This window comes from Coregonus clupeaformis, chromosome 30, assembly GCF_020615455.1.
Source record: "Coregonus clupeaformis isolate EN_2021a chromosome 30, ASM2061545v1, whole genome shotgun sequence".
NCBI classification, from domain to species: Eukaryota; Metazoa; Chordata; class Actinopteri; order Salmoniformes; family Salmonidae; genus Coregonus; species Coregonus clupeaformis.
In genome coordinates, this window is record NC_059221.1 from 47,767,548 (window position 1) to 47,790,140 (window position 22,593).

Genomic DNA, 22,593 nt, shown 5'->3' on the forward strand with positions numbered 1-22,593 from the left:
TCTAGTTGCATAAAGACAAAGCTGCTTAAAACCCCCAAAGAAAACCCAGGGGGGTTCCTTAGTTAATCCACACTCAGGTGTTTCACAGTGGTACTCTACTTAATCTGTTCAAGTGATTGTGGTGATGTTATAAAAGATAAGAGGTAGTCTTAACCAGGTGTTAACCCAGGATCCCTGTAGTCACTCAAAGTAGGCTGTCAGCTTTGTGCTACACACACACACACACACACACACACACACACACGCAGTGTCACTCACAGTAGGCTGTCTGCTGTGTTGGTCTCCGGCCTCTGACAGCTCTGCAGGGAGTCTTCCAGCATCCGCACCAGGAACGGAAACATGTCATTGGACTAACACACACACACATACACACACAGTTATGTATGGAGAAAGCTGTACACACACAGTCACAGAAACAAACACACACACACACACAAATATCGATGTGATCTCACCCTCCAGAAGAGTTTCCTTAGGGTGATGCTGCGGTGTGCTGCGGTGCGGAGCTCTTGAAGGAGCAGATATATGCCTTCCAGACTGATGCCCTCCTGAAGCAACTCACCACTCAGCTGGCGGAACAGGTGGGCTGTACGCTCCCAACTACACACCGACAGGGGAGTGAATGAATGACCATGGAACAATATGTTGAAACAGTATCTAAAGATGGGAAACTATCAACTGGGGAACAGTATCTGATGGAGGAACAGAATCAGGGTTGTGTTCATTAGGGCAACAAAACAAGCATTTCTTAATGGACAAGTTCAGGTAGTACCTCCCCATTTTGATCAGTTTCCTTCCGTTTTGTGTCAACTGAACATGACCCTGATGGGAACAGCAACAGCATCTGAACGGGGAACAGTATTTGAAAGTACCTAATGGGGGGTTGTTTCTGTGGGGAGGTGTTCAACATGACATTGCATCTCCTTCTGTAGAGGGGGTCCAACAGCAACGTCGACCTCTGGAGAAAAAACAACATACACGTTATTACAACATTATAACACACACACACACACACACACACACACAGGGAATGACTCACTATAATGTAACTGTTCCAGGAGCTTTGCAGGTGCAGGTAGATCCGAGACGTAGGTGACACAGCGTACAGATGCAGCTCCGCCTCTCTCTCTCCTCCCTCCTCTTCATCCTTCTCTCCATCCCTCTCTCTGACCACCCTCTCTCTCTTCAGGAGGCGAGCTAGCACTGAGCCTCTCCTCCTGGGCACCAAAGGGGCCTCCGGGGGTCTCTGGGTCCGGTCACACGGGGGGGAGGGAGAGAGAGAGGGAGAGACGGGTGACAGGGGGGAACGGGGGGAGTGGAGGGAGAGGGCTGGGGAAATTGGGTTGGGTAGAGGGCGAGGCTGGGTCAGTCTTAGACCCTGTCTCTGACCAAGGGTTTCAGGGTTAGGGCAGGAGGCTGAGCGTGTGGTCTTCAGCCTGAGCACCTCCTCTTCCTCCTCCTCCTCCTCCCTGTTCCTACTGGGGAGACAGAGCGATGGTACAGTCAGTGTGACTGTGTCAGAAACACACCCACACACACACCTTACCTAGTCAAACACACACACAATTTGAACCACATTACACAACTCAGAGTAAGCTGAACTTTGGTAACATCGTGGCTCGTGGCAGGACAACAAGGGTATGCTGTGATAGCCCACCAGGGGGCAGAGAGAGAGGGCAGTGAGGAGGGAGGATATTCCCCTGGCACAGAGAAACAGCTATCTAATCCTGACCTGGAACCTTGACAAGGTCACTCACTCAGTAAGCCTGTCTCTCTCTCTCTCTCTCTCTCTCTCTCTATCTATCTGCCCTTCACTTCTTCTCTCTCTTCTCCCTCCCTTCTCCTCTCATTCCTTCAACTCTTTTCGAAATCCCCACTGAGAGGAGGAGGAAGAGATAGAGGAGGGTTTCTTTCCATGTGGATATCTTTCCATGTGGAGATTTACTGTCATGATCCTTAGAGGAAAACCCAATTATTTAAAGAGCCTGTGTCTATACAGTAGGATCTTCATTTGAGCCAGTTTGCTACCGCAGGCAAATTATCCTGCAGCAACAGGACATTTTTATTATTATGTGTTTTATAATTAATGGACATTTTTGTAGGGGTTAATACATTTTTTGTAAGGGAAAATCAAGTCTGAAATTTCAAAATGGAAATTACAAACTTCAGGAGCGATGCAGTGCCTTAGACTGCTGCGCCACTCTGGAGGCCTTCAGGAGCCTTTTTAAACCTCAAATACTGTACACGCTTTACATTTTCTGCATTGCATCTGTATTTGGTTCCTTTGTCTGAGTGCTACAATACACTGTTAGCCGTTTTTGTAATTTTATCAGTAACTTACAGTATTAATCAACAGTATGATACTGTATAAACTGAATACAGTAGATTATCGCAGAACGCACAGTAAAATACAGTACATTTGTTTTACAGCACACTAAGACCTTTCTGTAATTTCAACAGTAATACACTATCAAATGCACAGTAAAATACCGTAAATGAGTTTTACAGTATTAATTGTGGTGCATTGTGGGAAAATGTTGTGGGCAGGGAAAGAGTCTCTGGCTCATTAACATATTTTAAGGTGTGCCTTGTATGAGGCTATATTTGTTGCACCCGTGAGTGAGAATGCTGTACCCCACAGAATACGGTAATATACTGTATTTTAGGAATTCTACAAACCTTGTCCTGAAACTCTACAGTAACTTACTGGCAAATTGCTGCCAGTAATTTACTGTAATTCAGAACACAGTACCATACTGCATTTTTGGAGTGCCAAAAACCTTTTGAATACTAGTTTGTATGCATTAACTTATTTTGAGGCTTGTACTGTAAGGGGCTATATTTGTTGCACCCGTTAGTGAGAGTGCTGTACCAATTTAAGTGATATGTGGTAGTGGTTCCCTAACAATTACATTTAAGGGACAGATCAGAGTGGCAGCCAGTCTCAAATCTTTAATGGTTGAGTGGCTATAAACGTCATTTTGGTCTGTTTTGCCCTGTAGTCACTGTCAGTTTAGAAGCCTTTGTTAAGGCCTAAAGTGCAAGTGATATAAAACATCAAATATCACTTGGTATGCTTGAATAATTATGTAATTAAATATACACTATTAGCAATTTCTGATTATATTTTCAATACAATTCAACAATATAGTACTGTATTGCTGTTTTGCTATATATATCTACTGCAGCATACTGTAAATGATGGAGCATTGTGGAGAAATATTGTGGGAGGAGAAAGAATCACTGGCTCATTAGCATATTTTAGGCATGCCTTGTAAGTGGCAGTATTTGTTGCACCTGTTAGTGAGAGCATCGTACCAATTTAAGTGATATGTGGTAGAAGTTCCCTAACAATTAAATGTATATAGCGAAGAGATCAAAGTGGTAGCTGGTCTTAAACCTTTTAATGGTTGAATATTTATCCATGTCCATTTTATCTGTTTTCCCTGTCATCCCGGCCAGTTTGGAAGCCTTTGTTTAGGCCTCTAGAAGTGCAAGTGATATAACAGCTAATATCCATTAATATGCTATAATATGCAAATGTCTACAGCCAACCTGCTTGCTCTAATCCCTTGTAATTACAGTTAAATATTGTATTAAGAATTTTCTAACAGTTTAATAGTCACTTTTACTGTATTGTACTCTGTTTCATTGCTCTGGCATGAAGTTACCGTGAATATGTCAGCAATATATTGTCGCGATCAAGAGATAGTCAGAGATATATCATGATTATTATTATTTTGACGACCAATGTATCCTTAACTACAACAACATTTTCAGTAACGATTGCAGATTTTTTTTTACTTGCTATGACTGTGATATACAGTACCAGTCAAAGGTTTGGACACACCTACTCATTCAAGAGTTTCTTTATTTTTCACTATTTTCTACATTGTAGAATAATAGTGAAGACATCAAAACTATGAAATAACACATATGGAATCATGTAGTAACCAAGAAAGTGTTAAACAAATCAAAATTGTATTTGAGATTCTTCAAATAGCCACCCTTTGCCTTGATGACAGCTTTGCACACTCTTGGCATTCTCTCAACCAGCTTCACCTGGAATGCTTTTCCAACAGTCTTGAAGGACTTCCCACATATGCTGAGCACTTGTTGGCTGCTTTTCCTTCACTCTTCCATCCGACTCATCCCATACCATCTTAATTGGGTTGAGGTCAGGGGATTGTGGAGGCCAGGTCATCTGATGCAGCACTACATCACTCTCCTTTCTTGGTAAAATAGCCCTTACACAGCCTGGAGGTGTGTTGGGTCATTGTCCTGTTGAATAACAAATGATAGTCCCACTAAGCCCAAACCAGATGGGATGGCGTATCGCTGCAGAATGCTGTAGTAGCCATGCTGCTTAAAAGTGTGCCTTGAATTCTAAATAAATCACAGACAGTGTCACCAGCAAAGCACCCCCACACCATAACACCTCCTCCTCCATACTTTATGATGGAAAATACACATGCGGAGATCATCCGTTCACCCACACCGCATCTCACAAAGCCACGGCGATTGGAACCAAAAATCTCAAATTTGGACTCCAGACCAAAGGACAAATTTCCACCGGTCTAATGTCCATTGCTCGTGTTTCTTGCCCCAAGCAATTCTCTTCTTCTTATTGGTGACCTTTAGTAGTTGTTTCTTTGCAGCAATTCGACCATGAAGGTCTGATTCACACAGTCTCCTCTGAACAGTTGATGTTGAGATGTGTCTGTTACTTGAACTATGTGAAGCATTTATTTGGGCTGCAATTCCTGAGGCTGGTAACTCTAATGAACTTATCCTCTGCAGCAGAGGTAACTCTGGGTCTTCCATTCCTGTGGCGGTCCTCATGAAAGCCAGTTTCATCATAGCGCTTGATGGTTTTTGCGACTGCACTTGAAGAAACGTTCAAAGTTCTTGAAACGTTCCGTATTGACTGACCTTCATGTCTTAAAGTAATGATGGACTGTCGTTTCTCTTTGCTTATTTGAGCTGTTCTTGCCATAATATGGACTTGGTCTTTTACCAAATAGAGCTATCTTCTGTATACGCCCCCTACCTTGTCACAACACAACTGATTGGCTCAAACGCATTAAGGAGGAAAGAAATTCCACAAATTAACTTTTAAGAAGGCACACCTGTTAATTGAAATGCATTCCAGTTGACCACCTCATGAAGCTGGTTGAGAGAATGCCAAGTGTGTGCAAAGCTGTGGCTACTTTGAAGTATCTAAAACATAAAATATATTTTGATTTGTTTAACACTTTTTTGGTTACTACATGATACCATATGTATTATTTCATAGTTTTGATGTCTTCACTACTATTCTACAATGTAGAAAATAGTAAAAATAAAGAAAACCTCTTGAATGAGTAGGTGTGTCCAAACTTTTGACTGGTACTGTATGTTATTTTTGTATCAACCTTGGTTGAATGCAGTGATTGTACGTTTCTAAGGACAAGAGCGCCCACTAAATGACCTAAATGAAAACTTGCAAAGAACACTGGGTAATATATCACTGCATGGGTAATTCCAGTAATAAACTGTAAATTAGATTACAGTAAAACTTTCGGTAACATAAAATTGATTACAGTAGCTGTACTGTAAAATGAATTACAGTAACATACTGGCTGGCCAATTGCTGCCAGTAAGTTACTGTACATTTTACGGGAAATGTTTTACAGTGTAGGCTTGGGGCATCATGTGTAGTGACACACATAGTCTACTAAGACTTCCTTGCCTTTAACTTCCATCAACTAGATCAGCTTAATATTGCAGATAGATTGTAACTTCCATCAATGTAATTGTCTGCATCACTTCCAATCCCCCATATATATATATATATATATATATATATATATATATATACATACACACATACATACACACATATTTTTAGAGATATATATATATATATATATATACACATATACATACACATACATATCCTTTAAAAATATATATATATTCCCCTTTATTACTTTCCAACCCCACCACCCTTTCCCTACATGGAGTAAACTAGTGAACAACAATGCTTAGGCCTCTACTCCCAGCTTATACCGACTATCTACATTTTATGGACACAGTCAATTTTACAATAATTATATTTTGTTTGTTTTTTCTCCTGAACTTCCTCTACTCTCAACCTGTCCGATCATTTTCATGATGTCCATCCGGTTTGCTTCTATATGCCATATCTTTCTAACGGTGCTCTTTCACAAAAGCTCCCAACCTACAACCTATATACTTATTAAGTATGCTTACAGTATGCTTATATTATTAGTCATCTTGTTATTATTTGTTGTTAGTTGTTATTAGTCCCATCCTTCAATTCCATTCAACACCTCCCATCTATCTTTTAACATCATCCATATAGGATTTCTATTTGCCATATATATTTCAACCGTACTGTGATGTTTTACAAAAGTTCTGAACCTTTCTATTCTCATTGTTTCTACAGATTGTGAATTGAAAATAAACATTTTTGCTAAAAGTATTATTATGTTATTGATCGATTGACTATGACTTTTCAGATCACCCAGTAATGCTATCTGCAAGGTTAGCTCCAGGTAAATATTGCAATCCTTTAGCCATTCCTGGACCTGTGTCCAAAAACAAGCTACAAATGGACAGTACCAAAACAAATGATCTAATGATTCTGTCTCTTCGCAGCAAAATCTGCAGAGCTGGGAAGATTGTATCCCCCATATAAATAACATTATATTGGTAGCAAGAATTTTATATAATAATTTAAATTGAAAGATTCTAAGTTTTGAATGCGGTGTCGTTTTGCGTATCAGTTCATAGCTGATAGCTGCTCCTTCATGGCTGTTACCTCTTCTGATGATTACTGACACTGTTCAGAGACTGTCTCACAGCTCAGCGGATGTGTGTGTGTTAATGACCTCCCAGGGGACAGTGTGTGTGACAGAGACCTTCCCAGAGTTAGATGGAGACACCCAGAGGCACAGGAAGACGTTTATGCACTGAGCTAGTTAGGACACATAAGAGACCATTCCACATGCACACTGGTTCTGGTTGTCCTCTGTGGATCAAGGACAGGGAGAGAGCACTCACATGTGCATGGACACACACACACAAATGAACAAACACACACTGCTCAGACAAACAGCACCTTTTAGTAGGTGTTTTACTGCACTAGTAGGGTTTTTTGTACCCTAGCAACGGGTAAATGACGTCAGAGTACCTCACCCACTTCCTCCCATTTCTAAGCACTTAGGATCTGCTTGTCTGTTATGTTAATTTTAGACACACACACACACACACACACGCCTACATCCACATTGTTGGGAATGGGCTCGTAAGTAAGCATTTCACAGTAAAGTCTACACCTGTTGTATTCGGTGCATGTGACCAATAAAATTGGATTTGATTTGAGAATCACTGGATGTGTGTGTGGCTGTGCTGAATGTTGATATAGTTCATATTATTTCTCTCTATTTGTGTATACAGTATGCGTCTGTACTGTATGTTGTGGATGCTGGCCTTTAAATGTGTATCTGTACCTGAATGTGACGTATTTTGTGTTATGCATGTATGACCTAAATTGTTGAGCATGTGTAAAAGCTGAGAACCTGATCTGAAACTCTCTACTCTCTCCTCCGGTGCACATTAAACAGTTATGAGCCACATGAGCACCCTGAGCACCCCACCAAGCAGCCTGTAGCAAGCAGCCTGGAGAGCCTGAAGTAGCCTGCCTCCTCTTAGCAGCCACACTCACATTACACCCTGCAGGACCAACCTGGCCTCTATCCCTGCTCCAACTCCTTCAAAACCTCCAACAATATCTCCACCCTATACTCCCCCTCTCCAAGCCCCCTACATTCCCCTGCAATGGGAGTCAGGGAGACAGACCTGAGAGGACAACCTAATACTGTCACCCATCCCTGTAAAACACAGCTTTTGTCCTTCAGCAAGGATAGGAGAGAGAGAGAGAGAGGGAGAGAGAGGGGAATGTCAGAGAGCATATCTGAAACAGATAAGACACACCTCTTCACACAGGCTTACCCGGATTCACTGTTGTCTTAGCTTTTATCCCTAGTCTAGTTCACTTCCCAGATTAGTCTGTTATCATGTTTAGTGTTTTCCCTGGTTAGTATATTCTTATGTTTAGTGTACTTTTATATACTTACTTATTTTAATGTGTGATTTTATTGCTTATTTTTTTAACTTCCTGATTACCTGTCCATGTAAAGTGACTTTAATTATAATGATTATTAACTTCTCACAATTATAGGACAACAGACAGCTGCTGCTAGATTGTTGGCATAACAATCTTGAAATATTGATCCAGTTCCTAAGCAACTGGTGCTACATACAGAGACACACCCATCCACAAGAGAACGGCAGCAGGCTAACCACCGAACATACAGTGCCTTTAGAAAGTATTCTCACCCCTTGACTTTTTATACATTTAGTTATGTTACAAAGTGGGATACATTTTATTTAATTGTCCTTTTTTGTCAATGATCCACACACAATACTCTGTAATGTAAAAGTGGAAGAACATTTGAACAATTTAAATTAAATGAACATAAAACACTAATATATCTTGATTAGATAAGTATTCAACCCCCTGAGTCAATACATGTTAGAATCACCTTTGGCAGCGATTACAGCTGTGAGTGTTTTGGGGTAAGTCTCTAAGAGCATGAATGGCATACCTGGATTGTACAATATTTGCCCATTATTCTTTTTTAAATTCTTCAAGCTCTGTCAAGTTGGCTGTTGATCATTGCTAGACAACCATTTTCAAGTCTTGCCATAGATTTTCAAGCTGATTTAAGTTAAAACTGTAACTAGGCCACTCAGGAACATTCGATGTCGTCTTGATAAGCAACTCCAGTGTATATTTGACCTTGTGTTTTAGGTTATTGTCCTGCTGAAAGGTGAATTTGTTTCCCAGTGTCTGTTGGAAAGCAGACTGAACCATATTTTCCTCTAGGATTTTGCCTATGCTTAGCTCTATTCCATTTATTTTAATTTCAAAAAACTACCTAGTCCTTGCCGATGACAAGCATAACCATAACATGATGCAGCCACCACCATGCTTGAAAATATGAAGAGTGGTACTCAGTGATGTGTTGTGTTGGATTTTCCCCAAACATAATGCTTTGTATTCAGGACAAAAGCGTAATTGCAAAAAGGTGTATTCAGTTCTGCTTCTTGACAGACTGACTGTCTCCTCTAACAGTAGGATGATGGGTTCTCTCTGTATAATGTGGAAAAGGCCCTATAGCCAGGGTCAGCCTGGAAGACAGAGATAAGGCCATTTCAAAGGGGACGGTAAGGCAGGGGACTGAATGGGACTGAATGGGGCTGAAGAGCATCCTGGCTGTTAAATGGGAATGGAGAGCAGGTCTCACCTCATGGGGACAGGTGAGACGTTCCACCCGTCTCTATCTGGGGGTTCTGAGCGGGTTGACAGGAGAGTACCACCAATACCTGGAGAGAGAAAGAGGGGGAGAGAGGTGTGTGAGAGAGAGAGAGAGCGCAGTGGGAGGAGAAAGGAGTAGGGGAAGAGTGAGGGGGACAGAGAGACAGAGACAGGGGAGAAGGATATAGAGAGGTTTATGAGAGCACTCTATGTAATTGGAAGCCCTAACATTTATGAGACCCGGTAATTTATATTTAACTGGGAAACAGTTGCAGAATGGGCAGAATGAGAGAGAGAGAGAGGAAGGTGGACTGAAAAAGAAAGAGGAAGGCAGATGCTGGGCCAATTGTGCATCGCCTCACGGGTCTACCGGTCGCAGCCGGCTGCAACACAACCTGGGATCGAACCCGGGTCTGTAGTGACGCCTCAAGCACTATGATGCAGTGCCTTAGACCGCAGCGCCACTCGGGAGGCCTCTTCTATCCTTTTCAATGGACGGACCAGGAGGCAGTAACAGTGGCTTGACCATGGCTGGTGCTGCTTTTCTGGTCCAGCGGAAATGCCTGAAGGACTGGGGAAGACGGAAGGGTAACAGTGGCTTGACCGTGGCCCGACCACCTGGAACCACCCCCCAGCATCCAGAATGAGCAACAGAGCAGCTGCCTGAGGAGGAGATGACGGACTGTAGGCCTTGAGGCGAGTAGAGTGCTGCCGAGGCGAGCCTTACTCCCTCTACCCTAGGTCTGTGGCCCTCCTCCCCGCTTTTCTTTTTTCCCCAGCTGCCCTCCTTAGGCCAACACCAACCAGACCAGGACCAGCATACCGCCAACCACCCGGAGCAGACCAAACAGCATCACCACCAGAACCAGCAGCGAGGAGGAAGGACCAAAGACACCAACCTATGCCTGGTGCGAGCAGACCACAGGGGTGTCCCTCCATTGACCTACGGGTCACGGGCTTCCAGGTGTGTCCTTCCTTCCTCTGCAGGACCAGAACTGCCTGGTGAAACCCCCAGGGCCACAGGAATAATTTGAAGCCAGTTTCAAGACCCCCCAGTTACTAGAACAGTTTTGGTTCAAAGATACAGAACTGTTTAACAAACTCTGAGCATACCCCCTCTCCAACACAGAATCCAAGGTAGTTACAGTACAGTTTCACAATGAATTCATTCAGGACTAAATTTGGAGGACTCTGTGTATTTTGAAAGATGAGACATTGAGGATTATGATAAATACCGCTTTGATGTCATACAAGCAAGCCAAACCCCCGCGAGTCCAAATGTGCACTTCACATTTCCAAATGTCATATACAATGTCAACATTTATGATCACTATGTTTGATGTACAGTTACAAGATGACATATCATCATACCCTGGGTTGTTCTGAACAGAATGAGCCTATGTTTGTTTCTTGTGAAAAAAAATTGGTGCAGTACACACACCTGAATAAACTCATCATGACAACAAAATTATGATTGGTTTTTCTGAATTGCCTTGTGAAAGCTTAACACTGTAAGTTCGTATTTTAGAACTTAGCTAGTCATGTTGGCAATAGAACAAGCTTTCAAATTATGGCCACCGTTTTTGGATTGCGTAAACGACAACAGTAATTGAGTGATGGCGGGGATGCAGGTTTGTGTTCCAAACAAAACAACTAAAAGTGTGCTTGCTCTAGTTCCTCAACGGCACAGTTAGGAGAACTCAAGTTGAAGACTCTTAGGAACTGTGCACACTTTGGAGAGCTGTGTGGCCACTTGGAGACACCAGTTAGTCCTCTCACTCAAATCCTTGTCATTTTCTTGTCTTATGTTGCACATACCCCACATTTCCCAGAAAAAGTATTATGTCACTGAATGTATCCAGAGTATTTTTAGATTTCGTTATCAACAAATGAGGCGAAAAGTACAGTGAATGTAAAATGTACATAAAATCAACAGTGTAATGGTTGGATTCAGTCTTGTGTCAGGTGAACTGTTGTGTACTACATTTGGTCTAATCATTTTCCCATTATCTCCAAATGTCACACCCTGGCTCTGGGGACTCTATATGTTGAGCCAGGGTGTGTAGTTTCTATGTGTTTTGTTCTATGTTCACAGTCTAGTTCTTGTATTTCTATGTTGGCCAGAGTGGTTCCCAATCAGAGGCAACGAGTGTCAGCTGTTGCTGGTTGTCTCTGATTGGGAGCCATATTTAAACAGTCTGTTTTCCCTTAGTGTTTGTGGGATCTTGTTCCTTTTGGTTTGTTCCGTGTTGGTTGTGTTTAACTGTAGGACTGCACGTATCGTTTGTTGTTTTGTTCGAGTGTTTACTCTCTTTAAATAAAGTATGTTCGCTCATCACGCTGCGCCTTGGTCCACTTCGTTCAACGATCGTGACAGAAGATCCCACCATACCAGGACCAAGCAGCGTGTCCAGGAGCAGGCAGCCTGGACATGGGAGGAAGCGCCGGGAAAGGAGCTGGAGAGGTTGGCGATGGCCCAGGTGGGCAAAGTGTGGTCCTGGGAGGACATGCTCGGGGGAAAAGGGCCATGGGCTAAGATTAAGGCCCTGGCGAGAGAGGAGCAACGGCGTCAACAGTGTCGTCGTCGGACGGACGAGAGGCAACCCCAAAAAATTTTTAGGGGGGGGCACACGGCATGGGCGACTGGGCAGCAGGAGGCTGCCACAGGGCGAATTGGGAGGTTGGCAGAGGAGGCCGCCAGGTTACGGGGGCCACTGGTCAAAGAGGGGAAGGAAGGTGTAGAGGCACGGCGAGAGGTACTGGGGTGTGTTACCAGTCCGGTCCGGCCCGTTCCAGATCCCTGCGTAGGGCCAGTGGTGTGTGTCCCCAGTACGGTCCGGTCTGTTCCTGCCACTCGCACCAAGCCTACGGTGCGCGTCGCCAGCCCGGCCCGGCCTGGCCTGTTCCTGCCACTCGCACCAAGCCTACGGTGCGCGTCGCCAGCCCGGCCCGGACTGTTCCTGCTCCACGCACCAAGCCAGGGATGCGAGTCGTCAGCCCGGTCCGGCCCGTTCCTGCTCCACGCACCAAGCCAGGGGTGCAAGTCGTCAGCCCGGTCCGGCCCGTTCCAGGCTCCACGCACCAAGCCAGGGGTGCGCGTCGTCAGCCCGGTCCGGCCCGTTCCTGCTCCACGCACCAAGCCAGGGGTGTGCGTCGTCAGCCCGGTCCGGCCCGTTCCTGCTCCACGCACCAAGCCAGGGGTGCGAGTCGTCAGTCCGGTCCGGCCCGTTCCTGCTCCACGCACCAAGCCAGGGGTGCGCATCGTCAGCACGGTACGGCCCGTTCGGCTTCACGCACCAAGCCAGGGGTGCGCATCGTCAGCCCGGTCCGGCCCGTAGCTGCTCCACGCACCAAGCCAGGGGTGCGCATCGTCAGCCCGGTCCGGCCCGTTCCTGCTCCACGCACCAAGCCAGGGGTGCGCATCGTCAGCCCGGTCCGGCCCGTTGCTGCTCCACGCACCAAGCCAGGGGTGCGCATCGTCAGCCCGGTCCGGCCCGTTTCTGCTCCACGCACCAAGCCAGGGGTGTGCGTCGTCAGTCCGGCACAACCCGTGCCTGGGTCACCGGTGCCTGGTCAGGTACCGGTCAGCTGCTCCACACCGGAGCTGAAGCAATCCGCTCCTACGATGTCCAGTCCAGCTCCAGCCAGCGGGGCCAGACCGGACCAGGGGCGCTACGGGGGGATTATTGGAAGGTGGTGGGCAAGCCCGAGCCGGAACCGCCCTTGAGGAGGAATGCCCACCCAGCCCTCCCCTGTTTGGTTTATGTGGAGGCGCGGTCGCAGTCCGCGCCTTTGGGGGGGGGTACTGTCACACCCTGGCTCTGGGGACTCTATATGTTGAGCCAGGGTGTGTAGTTTCTATGTGTTTTGTTCTATGTTCACAGTCTAGTTCTTGTATTTCTATGTTGGCCAGAGTGGTTCCCAATCAGAGGCAACGAGTATCAGCTGTTGCTGGTTGTCTCTGATTGGGAGCCATATTTAAACAGTCTGTTTTCCCTTAGTGTTTGTGGGATCTTGTTCCTTTTGGTTTGTTCCGTGTTGGTTGTGTTTAACTGTAGGACTGCACGTATCGTTTGTTGTTTTGTTCGAGTGTTTACTCTCTTTAAATAAAGTATGTTCGCTCATCACGCTGCGCCTTGGTCCACTTCGTTCAACGATCGTGACACCAAACTTCAATTCAATTGCTATGCAATTGGTTATGCTTTTCATATTTATTCTGTAAGAAACATTTCAATTTACCCCTATCCATATAGGCCAATTCCCACGAGTGTATAGGGTTAATTTCTCAGAGATCAAATTATATTTCAACAAAATAATGTTGCAGGAATGCTAATCTTATTTATTTATAACTACAGAAGCGATTTCAGAACAATCTGAGATTCTGGGTGTCATGGCTTGCTGAAATGGCATGGAACGACCCTAAAGCAAAATACAAACCTCTACCCTCAATGAATTTCATTCATTCATCCATTCTTTCCGATTACGGTAGCGTTTACTTTTTTACAGTATAATACAGTAAATTGTATGGTATTGTACTGTGTCTCATTACCAAGTATATTACAGTAGGTGTACTGTTATATGACATTTTACTTGCAACTGAGCTGCCTGTAAGTTACAGTCAAATTCAAGAGGATCTGATCCTGTCATACCCTGATAGAGAGAGAGAGAGAGAGAGAGAGAGAGAGAGAGAGAGAGAGAGAGAGAAGAGAGAGAGAGCAGAGAGAGAGAGAAAGAGAGCGAGAGAGAGAGAGAGAGAGAGAGAGAGAGAAGAAAAGAGAGAAATATGTTGTTCTTTACCTTCCATGGAGGGGGAGATGGGCCAGTGTTGGCGAGGAGAGGGGACGGGAGGAAGGCGAGGTTCTCCTCTGAGCAGCCCAATTTTCTTCCCAGAAGGCTTTGAAGTGGCGTAGACCACACGAATGTGCTGCGAGCGCTCCCGGTCCCGGCCACTGAGGAACTCTGGTAGATCATTGACCTGGAAAGCAGTGACAGAAGTGATCAGAGAAGTGATCACTCATTAAAACTTTGTTTAAGCATTTATGTTTCTGTAAGGTCCTTGGGAGCTGTGATGACATGCGAGGACAGTAGGCTACATCTGAATCTGAATCAGTCTGTGAATCTGAACCAGTCTGTGAATCTGAACTGTCTCTAGGGAAAGTATATGAGGACACTATTTGGGAACAATATCTGGAGACAGTATAGGGACAGTCTCCCAGCTGCACTTGCTTACTGAAGCTATGCTCCTCTTGGCTCTGCCACAGGAAACAGCTTACTATGATTACTGACTGACTGTCACACACACACACACACACAAGGAAACACACACACCCACACACAAAAACACATGGGCATGCACACGCACACTCTATCTCTCTTTTTCTGTACTGGGAGACTATACTGGGAGAAAGGGGCAGGGTAAGCTAAATCGAACAGCATTGCCTGTAGACGGGATAAACTGGTAAACTGGAAACAGTGACATAAGGTGATAATGCCCTGGTAGTAACACTAATTTACCACCCTTATATCATTTCCAGCTTATTTTGTGCCTACAGTCACTAAAAGTACAGCGCCCAGAGTTTTTTTCTGATGAAGTGCTATGGTGAGGAAAAACTCCTGGCACTAACCCTTGACCTATAACCTAGATGTTGTCTATTATTGTATTATATTCCAATTTCCATGTGCTTCTGCTCTCTCCCACATGTTTACACATTAGTCACACATTTTTATAGCACAACACCTCTCCTTGATAAAAATATTTTGAAGCTAAGGGCCAATGTTCTCTAGCCTGAGGGCTATAAACGCAAATGTTTGGCATGACAATGGGCGAGTTCATTTTGCATTGCCCGGTGCCCCAGCTGTGCGGAGTTTGATCATTTAAAATCATTCTATTGGTCCTGAAGTGTAATCTCCCCCCTCTGGGCACAATGCAAAACGATCTCGCCCAATGAGTGATAAGGATTTGGAATAATACCACAAAACAGACTGCTACTCAGGCTACATTGCTGTCTAATATGATCTGATCCTCACACTGTGTGGTAGTGAGGTCCTTTCGGGTCTCCTCAGCCTGTGTTCATGGTTATCACGCTTGCCTCTGTCCAGGCTATCAATAGGTCAGGCTATCAGAGCCACCGTGTCTGCCATAAGCAGTTAAATAGCGCTTAACATGACAGGATCAGCAGCACAGCGTCCTGTCACTATACTTAGCCCAGGCCCAGGCTGGTAGGGAGGACAGACAGGACCGGACACTAATTACACAAAGGTCAAACAGAGAAATAACAGAGAGTTAGAGAATGTGTCAAATGACATACATTATGTTCAGTATATAATCAGGAATCAGGAATAACTCCTGTGTGTGTGTGTGTGTGTGTGTGTGTGTGTGTGTGTGTGTGTGTGTGTGTGTGTGTGTGTGTGTGTGTGTGTGTGTGTGTGTGTGTGTGTGTGTGTGTGTGTTTGTGCGTGTGTGTGCGTGCATGTGCTGTGAGACCCCCATCTGAATATTCCATTAGTGAGGATGTGTGTGTGTGTGTGTGATCAAACAAGTCAAGTCAAACAAGAATGGTTTGTCATTTGGCCAATAAAAATAGATATTATGCATAAAGGCAAGTCGTACAAGTCACTAAAGTTTTTAATGTTTTCATTACACTATATTCCAACATTGCATTTATGTCCCAACACTATCATAACTCTAGCCCAGTCTCTAGACAGTCCTTACCAGCTCGATGTCTCGGATGTGCCTGAAGTCGACCGCTGTTGTGAGGGTGCGCGGCGGGTACTCGGCCAGGTACACGCACTCATCACTGAGAACTACATGCATGAACACCTTATTCACCCTCTCCGAGACAACCACGCATGGTTCATAGGCGCGGATCCGCTCATACACCCCGCGCTCGGTGTTCCTCTTGAGAAAGGAGTCTAGTTTACAGTTGCGCCTGCACTGCAAGCCTCCTGCGCCCGTCATAGCCATGGGCATATTGGGCACGGCCCGGGCACCAACCGAGCTCACCTGCCACTGGCATCAGAGAAACACGAACAGAGAGAAGAGACGCGCTTTCCTTGATCTGTGTTCACTAGAGTTTTAGACCTACTTCCACTCTCTGTGAGTTGCGATAGCAATGCTACACACCACGGGATAAAGTAACCTAGGTGATATTACATCCATGGTTTGATCGTTAAGAAAGCGTCGCTTGCATACCGCCGGAGCGCTCTTCATCCTGAGTTGTTCTAGGCTTCATTTATAAAGCCCTTCGCTGATTGGTTGACAGCCTGCCACCTCTGTCCTACCTACGTTACTGTATTTAGAGCTCAGTGTAGCCGCAGCGGCCCTCAGGTATAATGTTACCTCACAGGGAAGAGGGACAGGAGGGCATTGGCCCCGCTATTGACATCAGTGCATTTACAGGTACGTGAGAGCGAAAGTTAGGACTCCTTCCTATGGTTAATTGATTATTGTGGTCATATAGCGCCACCTAACGGATAGAATAATGGTTTTCATCGAGAAGAGAAATATGGTGGGTGAGTGACAGTGTGAACAAACAGGTGGCAGAAAGAGAATTCATTAGTTGTCATTTGAGAAAGGGCAGATTTGACTTTATTTGCATAGTAGTGAATAGTAGTTGAAAAAATTGCGCCCAGACCACACTCCCTAGACAGCCCAACTTCAGCAGGAAGAGGACGGAGATGAGAGTGGCGAGCGATGTGAGGAGGTCATCGAGTTCCGTGAATCCCGTGACGATGACCAGACTCAGGGTGATGGCACCCACCAGACCGCAGACGGCCACCCAGTACTCCCACTTCCCCAGATGCAGGTAGAGGACGGGTTGGGCTGCAGCAGGGTAGCGCTCCACACACATGCAGGCCAGGAGGTTTGGCCAGCCCACCAGGTTGAGGAGGGTGATGGCTTCACCTGCAGAAAAAGAGGGTCCCTGGGCGGCTGATGAAGTTGGTGTAGATGGGTATGGGCTTTCACGAGCAGGTAGAGCAGGTCCAGAAGAGCCAGGTTCAGACCCCGAATCTGAGACAGTTACAGGTGTTAGTCAACTAGCACCACACAATCACAGTACACAGGTTAGTCATTGAGAACCTGAGAGTCACAGTACACGATTTAGTAATTTTTAACCTACTACAGAGCCATATACGACAAGCGTATCAATCTGGGAAAGGTAAAACCATATAAATATAATCTATTTAGAATCTATTTCTATGGGTAAAACAACATGATCATCACAAGTAAAACCTTCAAAACCTTCAAAAAAAGTTAGTGCAAAACTAAGTACCAGGTGACGCAGAGAGACTGGGACGGTAGACAGACAGACCTTAGATGCAGACAAAGCCTTCCCTCCCTTCAGCTGCAGCCACAGCAGAGCAGCGTTGGCTAGAAGACCAGTCAACATGATGACAATCTCAACCACCATCCATATGTTCTCTGAGGTCAAAAAATTTCATTCCTATCGGATCCTATCTAGTCGTTCCTCTTCGGTTGTAGTTGAGATTTTTTTATTTAACCTTTATTTAATTAGGCAAGTCCGTTAAGAACAAATTCATATTTACAATGACGGCCTACACCGGCCAAACCCGGACGACGCTGGGCCAATTGTGCGCCGCCCTATGGGACCCCCAGTCACGGCCGGTTGTGATACAGCCTGGAATCAAACCAGGGGATCTGTAGTGATGCCTCAAGCACTGTGCAGTGCCTTAGACCACTGTGCCACTCGGGATAGTTGGAGTAATAGAAGAGTTGAGGCTAGTTTGCCAGGAAAAAACTGTAGCTTCAAGCATCATTGTGCCAATCCTCCTGCTCTCAGTGGCTGAACACCTCTCAGTAGCTTAGAGTCTCTCTCTCTCTCTCTCTCTCTCTCTCTCTCTCTCCTCTCCCCCCCCCCCCCCCTCTCTCTCTCTCTCTCTCTCTCTCTCTCTCTCTCTCTCTCTCTCTCTCTCTCTCTCTCTCTCTCTCTCTCTCTCTCTCTCTCTCTCTCTCTCTCTCTCTCTCTCTCTCTCTCTCTCTCTCTCTCTCTCTCTCTCTCTCTCTCTCTCTCTCTCTCTCTCAAGCCTCCTTTCTTCTCTATCTGGTGGGTGCTGCTACACATCGGCAGTGGGGGAGTTCTACCCATGGAGTCTTCAGAGACTACTACTGAGACGGCAAGGGCCAGGGTGCCCTGATAAATAGCTCTGGACCAGTCTGAAACCCCCTGGATGTGACCCCCCTCCATTTCATCTCCGAACTACCTCTACTCTAGCTTTCCTCCTGGCGGCGCTGACTGCTCAAACCATGAATGAACTACCCTGCCTGCCATAATCGTCCATGAACTATTTGTTTTTCAAAATTGCATTAGCATGTCTTATTATGTTGTTGCTTAAAGCGCTTTGAGATTGTAATGAAAAGCGCTATAAAAGTGTAATAAATTATTATTATTTTCTCACTTCTATCTCTTCATCTCCTGCAGAGGCTTCACAGGTCTATCACTCCTCTCTACCACTGGCCAGAATTCTAAGGTGTGTATAGCCTAATGGACATTACCAGTCAAAAGTTTGGACACACCTACTCATTCAAGGGTTTTTCTTTATTTTTACTATTTTCTACATTGTAGAATAATAGTGAAGACATCAAAACTATGAAATAACACATATGGAATCATGTAGTAAGCAGTCCATCATTACTTTAAGACATGACAGTCAGTCAATACGGAACATTTCAAGAACTTTGAAAGTTTCTTCAAGTGCAGTCACAAAAACCATCAAGCGCTATATGAAACTGGTTCTCATTAGGACCGCCACGGGAAAGGAAGACCCAGAGTTACCTCTGCTGCAGAGGATAAGTTCATTAGAGTTAACTGCACCTCAGATTGCAGCCCAAATAAATGCTTCACAGAGTTCAAGTAACAGACACATCTCAACATCAACAGTTCATAGTAGACTGTGTGAATCAGGCCTTCATAGTCAAATTGCTGCAAAGAAACCACTACTAAAGGACACCAATAAGAGGAAGAGACTTGCTTGGGCCAAGAAACATGAGCAATGGAAATTAGACCGGCGGAAATCTGTCCTTTGGTCTGATGAGTCCAAATTTGAGATTTTTGGTTCCAATTGCCATGTCTTTGTGAGAGGTAGAGTAGGTGAACGGATGATCCCCGCATGTGTGGTTCCCACCATGAAGCATGGAGGAGGAGGTGTGTGGGGGTGCTTCGCTGGTGACACTGTCTGTGATTTATTTAGAATTCAAGGCACACTTAACCAGCATGGCTACCACAGCATTCTGCAGCGATACGCCATCCCATCTGGTTTGCGCTTAGTGTGACTATCATTTGTTTTTCAACAGGACAATGACCCAAAACACACCTCCAGGCTGTGTAAGGGCTATTAACCAAGAAGGAAAGTGATGGAGTGCTGCATCAGATGACCTGGCCTCCACAATCACCTGACCTCAATCCAATTGAGATGGTTTGGGATGAGTTGGACCGCAGAGTGAAGGAAAAGCAGCCAACAAGTGCTCAGCATATGTGGGAACTCCTTCAAGACTGTTGGAAAAGCATTCCTCATGAAGCTGGTTGAGAGAATGCCAAGAGTGTGCAAAGCTGTCATCAAGGCAAAGGGTGGTTATTTGAAGAATCTCAAATATAAAATATATTTTGATTTGTTCAACACTTCTTTGCTTACTACATGATTCCATATGTGTTATTTCATAGTTTTGATGTCTTCACTATTATTCTACAATGTAGAAAATAGTAAAAATAAAGAAAACCCCTTGAATGAGTAGGTGTGTCAATCTTTTTACTGGTACTGTATCTCCTGAGCGACACACACACACACACATACACACACAGAACATTAGTGTTGATTAACAGAAACCAAATGAGCAGGTTTGTGATTTTTCCATGCTTCAATGCAAATAGTAAACCAAACTTTGTCCTGTCTCTCATGCTTCATAGGTAGATTGAGATATAGCATTTGCCTGTTGGAGACATTTTAAAGTAAACTCTACCTGTCGTTAAGGCTACCATCTACAGTCGTGGTCAAAAGTTTTGAGAATGACACAAATACTAATTTTCACAAAGTCTGCTGCCTCAGTTTTGATGATGGCAATTTGCATATACTCCAGAATGTCACGAAGAGTGATCAGATGAATTGCAATTAATTGCAAAGAAAATTAACTTAATCCCATAAAAACATTTCCACTGCACTTCAGCCCTGCCACAAAAGGACCAGCTGCCATCATGTCAGTGATTCTCTCGTTAACACAGGTGAGAGTGTTGACGAGGACAAGGCTGGAGATCACTCTGTCATGCTGACTGAGTTAGAATAACAGACTGGAAGCTTTAAAAGGAGGGTGGTGCTTTAAATCATTGTTCTTCCTCTGTTAACCATGGTTACCTGCTAGGAAACACGTGCCGTCATCATTGTTTTGCACAAAAAGGGCTTCACAGGCAAGGATATTGCTGCTAGTAAGTTTGCACCTAAATCAACCATTTATCAGATCATCAAGAACTTCAAGGAGAGAGGTTCAATTGTTGTGAAGAAGGCGTCAGGGCGCCCAAGAATGTCCAGCAAGCGCCAGGACCGTCTCCTAAAGTTGATTCAGCTGCGGGATCGGGGCACCACCAGTGCAGAGCTTGCTCAGGAATGGCAGCAGGCAGGTGTGAGTGCATCTGCACGCACAGTGAGGCGAAGACTTTTGGAGGATGGCCTCGTGTCAAGAATGGCAGCAAAGAAGCCACTTCTCTCCAGGAAAAACATCAGGGACAGACTGATATTCTGCAAAAGGTACAGGGATTGGACTGCTGAGGACTGGGGTAAAGTCATTTTCTCTGATGAATCCCCTTTCCGATTGTTTGGGGCATCCGGAAAACACATTTTCCGGCGAAGACAAGGTGAGCGCTACCATCAGTCCTGTGTCATGCCAACAGTAAAGCATCCTGAGACCATTCATGTGTGGGGTTGCTTCTCAGCCAAGGGAGTGGGCTCACTCACAATTTTGCCTAAGAACACAGCCATGAATAAAGAATGGTACCAACACATCCTCCGAGAGCAACTTCTCCCAACCATCCAAGAACAGTTTGGTGATGACCAATGACTTTTCCAGCATGATGGAGCACCTTGCCATAAGGCAAAAGTGATAACTAAGTGGCTCGGGGAACAAAACATCGACATTTTGGGTCCATGGCCAGGAAACTCCCCAGACCTTAATCCCATTGAGAACTTGTGGTCGATCCTCAAGAGGCAGGTGGACAAACAAAAACCCACAAATTCTGACAAACTCCAAGCATTGATTATGCAAGAATGGGCTGCCATCAGTCAGGATGTGGCCCAGAAGTTAATTGACAGCATGCCAGGGCGGATTGCATAGGTCTTGAAAAATAAGGATCAACACTGCAAATATTGACTCTTTGCTTAAACTTAATGTAATTGTCAATAAAAGCCTTTGACACTTATGGAATGCTTGTAATTATACTTCAGTATACCATAGTAACATCTGACAAAAATATCTCATAACACTGAGGCAGCGAACTTTGTGAAGACCAATACCAAACCTGCTCATGTGCCTTCCAAATCAGCTACCTTAGCCAGACAGAGATGTTTGAGTGTGAGGTTCAAACTACATACTTTAGCTTAAATCCAACATAGTTTTTTGATAGTTGTAATATCTATGTTTATAATCTCCCTTTGTCTTTATTGACCTATTGATGGATATAGCTACTGTTCACATTTCACCCATCATTATACAGAATATTGTTCAGAACATCGTTTCTCAAACTATGTCCTGGGGACCCCAAGGAGTGCACATTTTGTTTTTTGGCCTAGCACTACACAGCTGATTCCTACAATCAATTCATCATCAAGCTTTGATTATCTGAATCAGCTGTGTGTGGTGCTAGGGCAAAAACCAAAACATGCACACTTTGGGGTCCCCAGGACAGAGTGAAACGCTGGTTCAGAGCATGTCAGCGTTTCCTATGGGGGTGATCGGCTGTGAAAGGTCTCCCCCTGCTGGAGAGCGCAGAGATGACAGTTGATGGCTACGGCACATTGCTACGGAAATAGGGGTCATGTGGAGACAAAAATACTCTCAGAACATTACATTCAACTAAACAAAAATCTCTTTAATCAGTTTTTAAGTAGAAACCATTTTTTCATACAAACATATTGCGGGAATAATCAGTTAATGGTTCTTACAATTGCTATTGCCAGCCTGTCAGTAAAATCCATAAAGTGAG

At 44.8% G+C, this 22,593-nt stretch overlaps 1 protein-coding gene across 1 annotated transcript in view; it reads right to left on the bottom strand.

Moving 5' to 3' along the window:
- LOC121546835 (uncharacterized protein C12orf56) overlaps window positions 1–16,727 on the bottom strand; it is a 25,307-nt gene extending 8,580 nt beyond the window's left edge. Inside the window, exons 1-7 of the mRNA XM_041858077.1 lie at window positions 16,101–16,727; window positions 14,186–14,363; window positions 9,378–9,456; window positions 1,040–1,478; window positions 873–958; window positions 456–600; window positions 259–350 (exon numbers count right to left, since the gene is read on the bottom strand). Of these exons, the coding sequence (XP_041714011.1) occupies window positions 259–350; window positions 456–600; window positions 873–958; window positions 1,040–1,478; window positions 9,378–9,456; window positions 14,186–14,363; window positions 16,101–16,358 (1,277 nt within the window). The 5' untranslated portion in view covers window positions 16,359–16,727. The remainder of the gene's footprint in view (window positions 1–258; window positions 351–455; window positions 601–872; window positions 959–1,039; window positions 1,479–9,377; window positions 9,457–14,185; window positions 14,364–16,100) is intronic.
- Window positions 16,728–22,593: the final 5,866 nt, after the last annotated feature.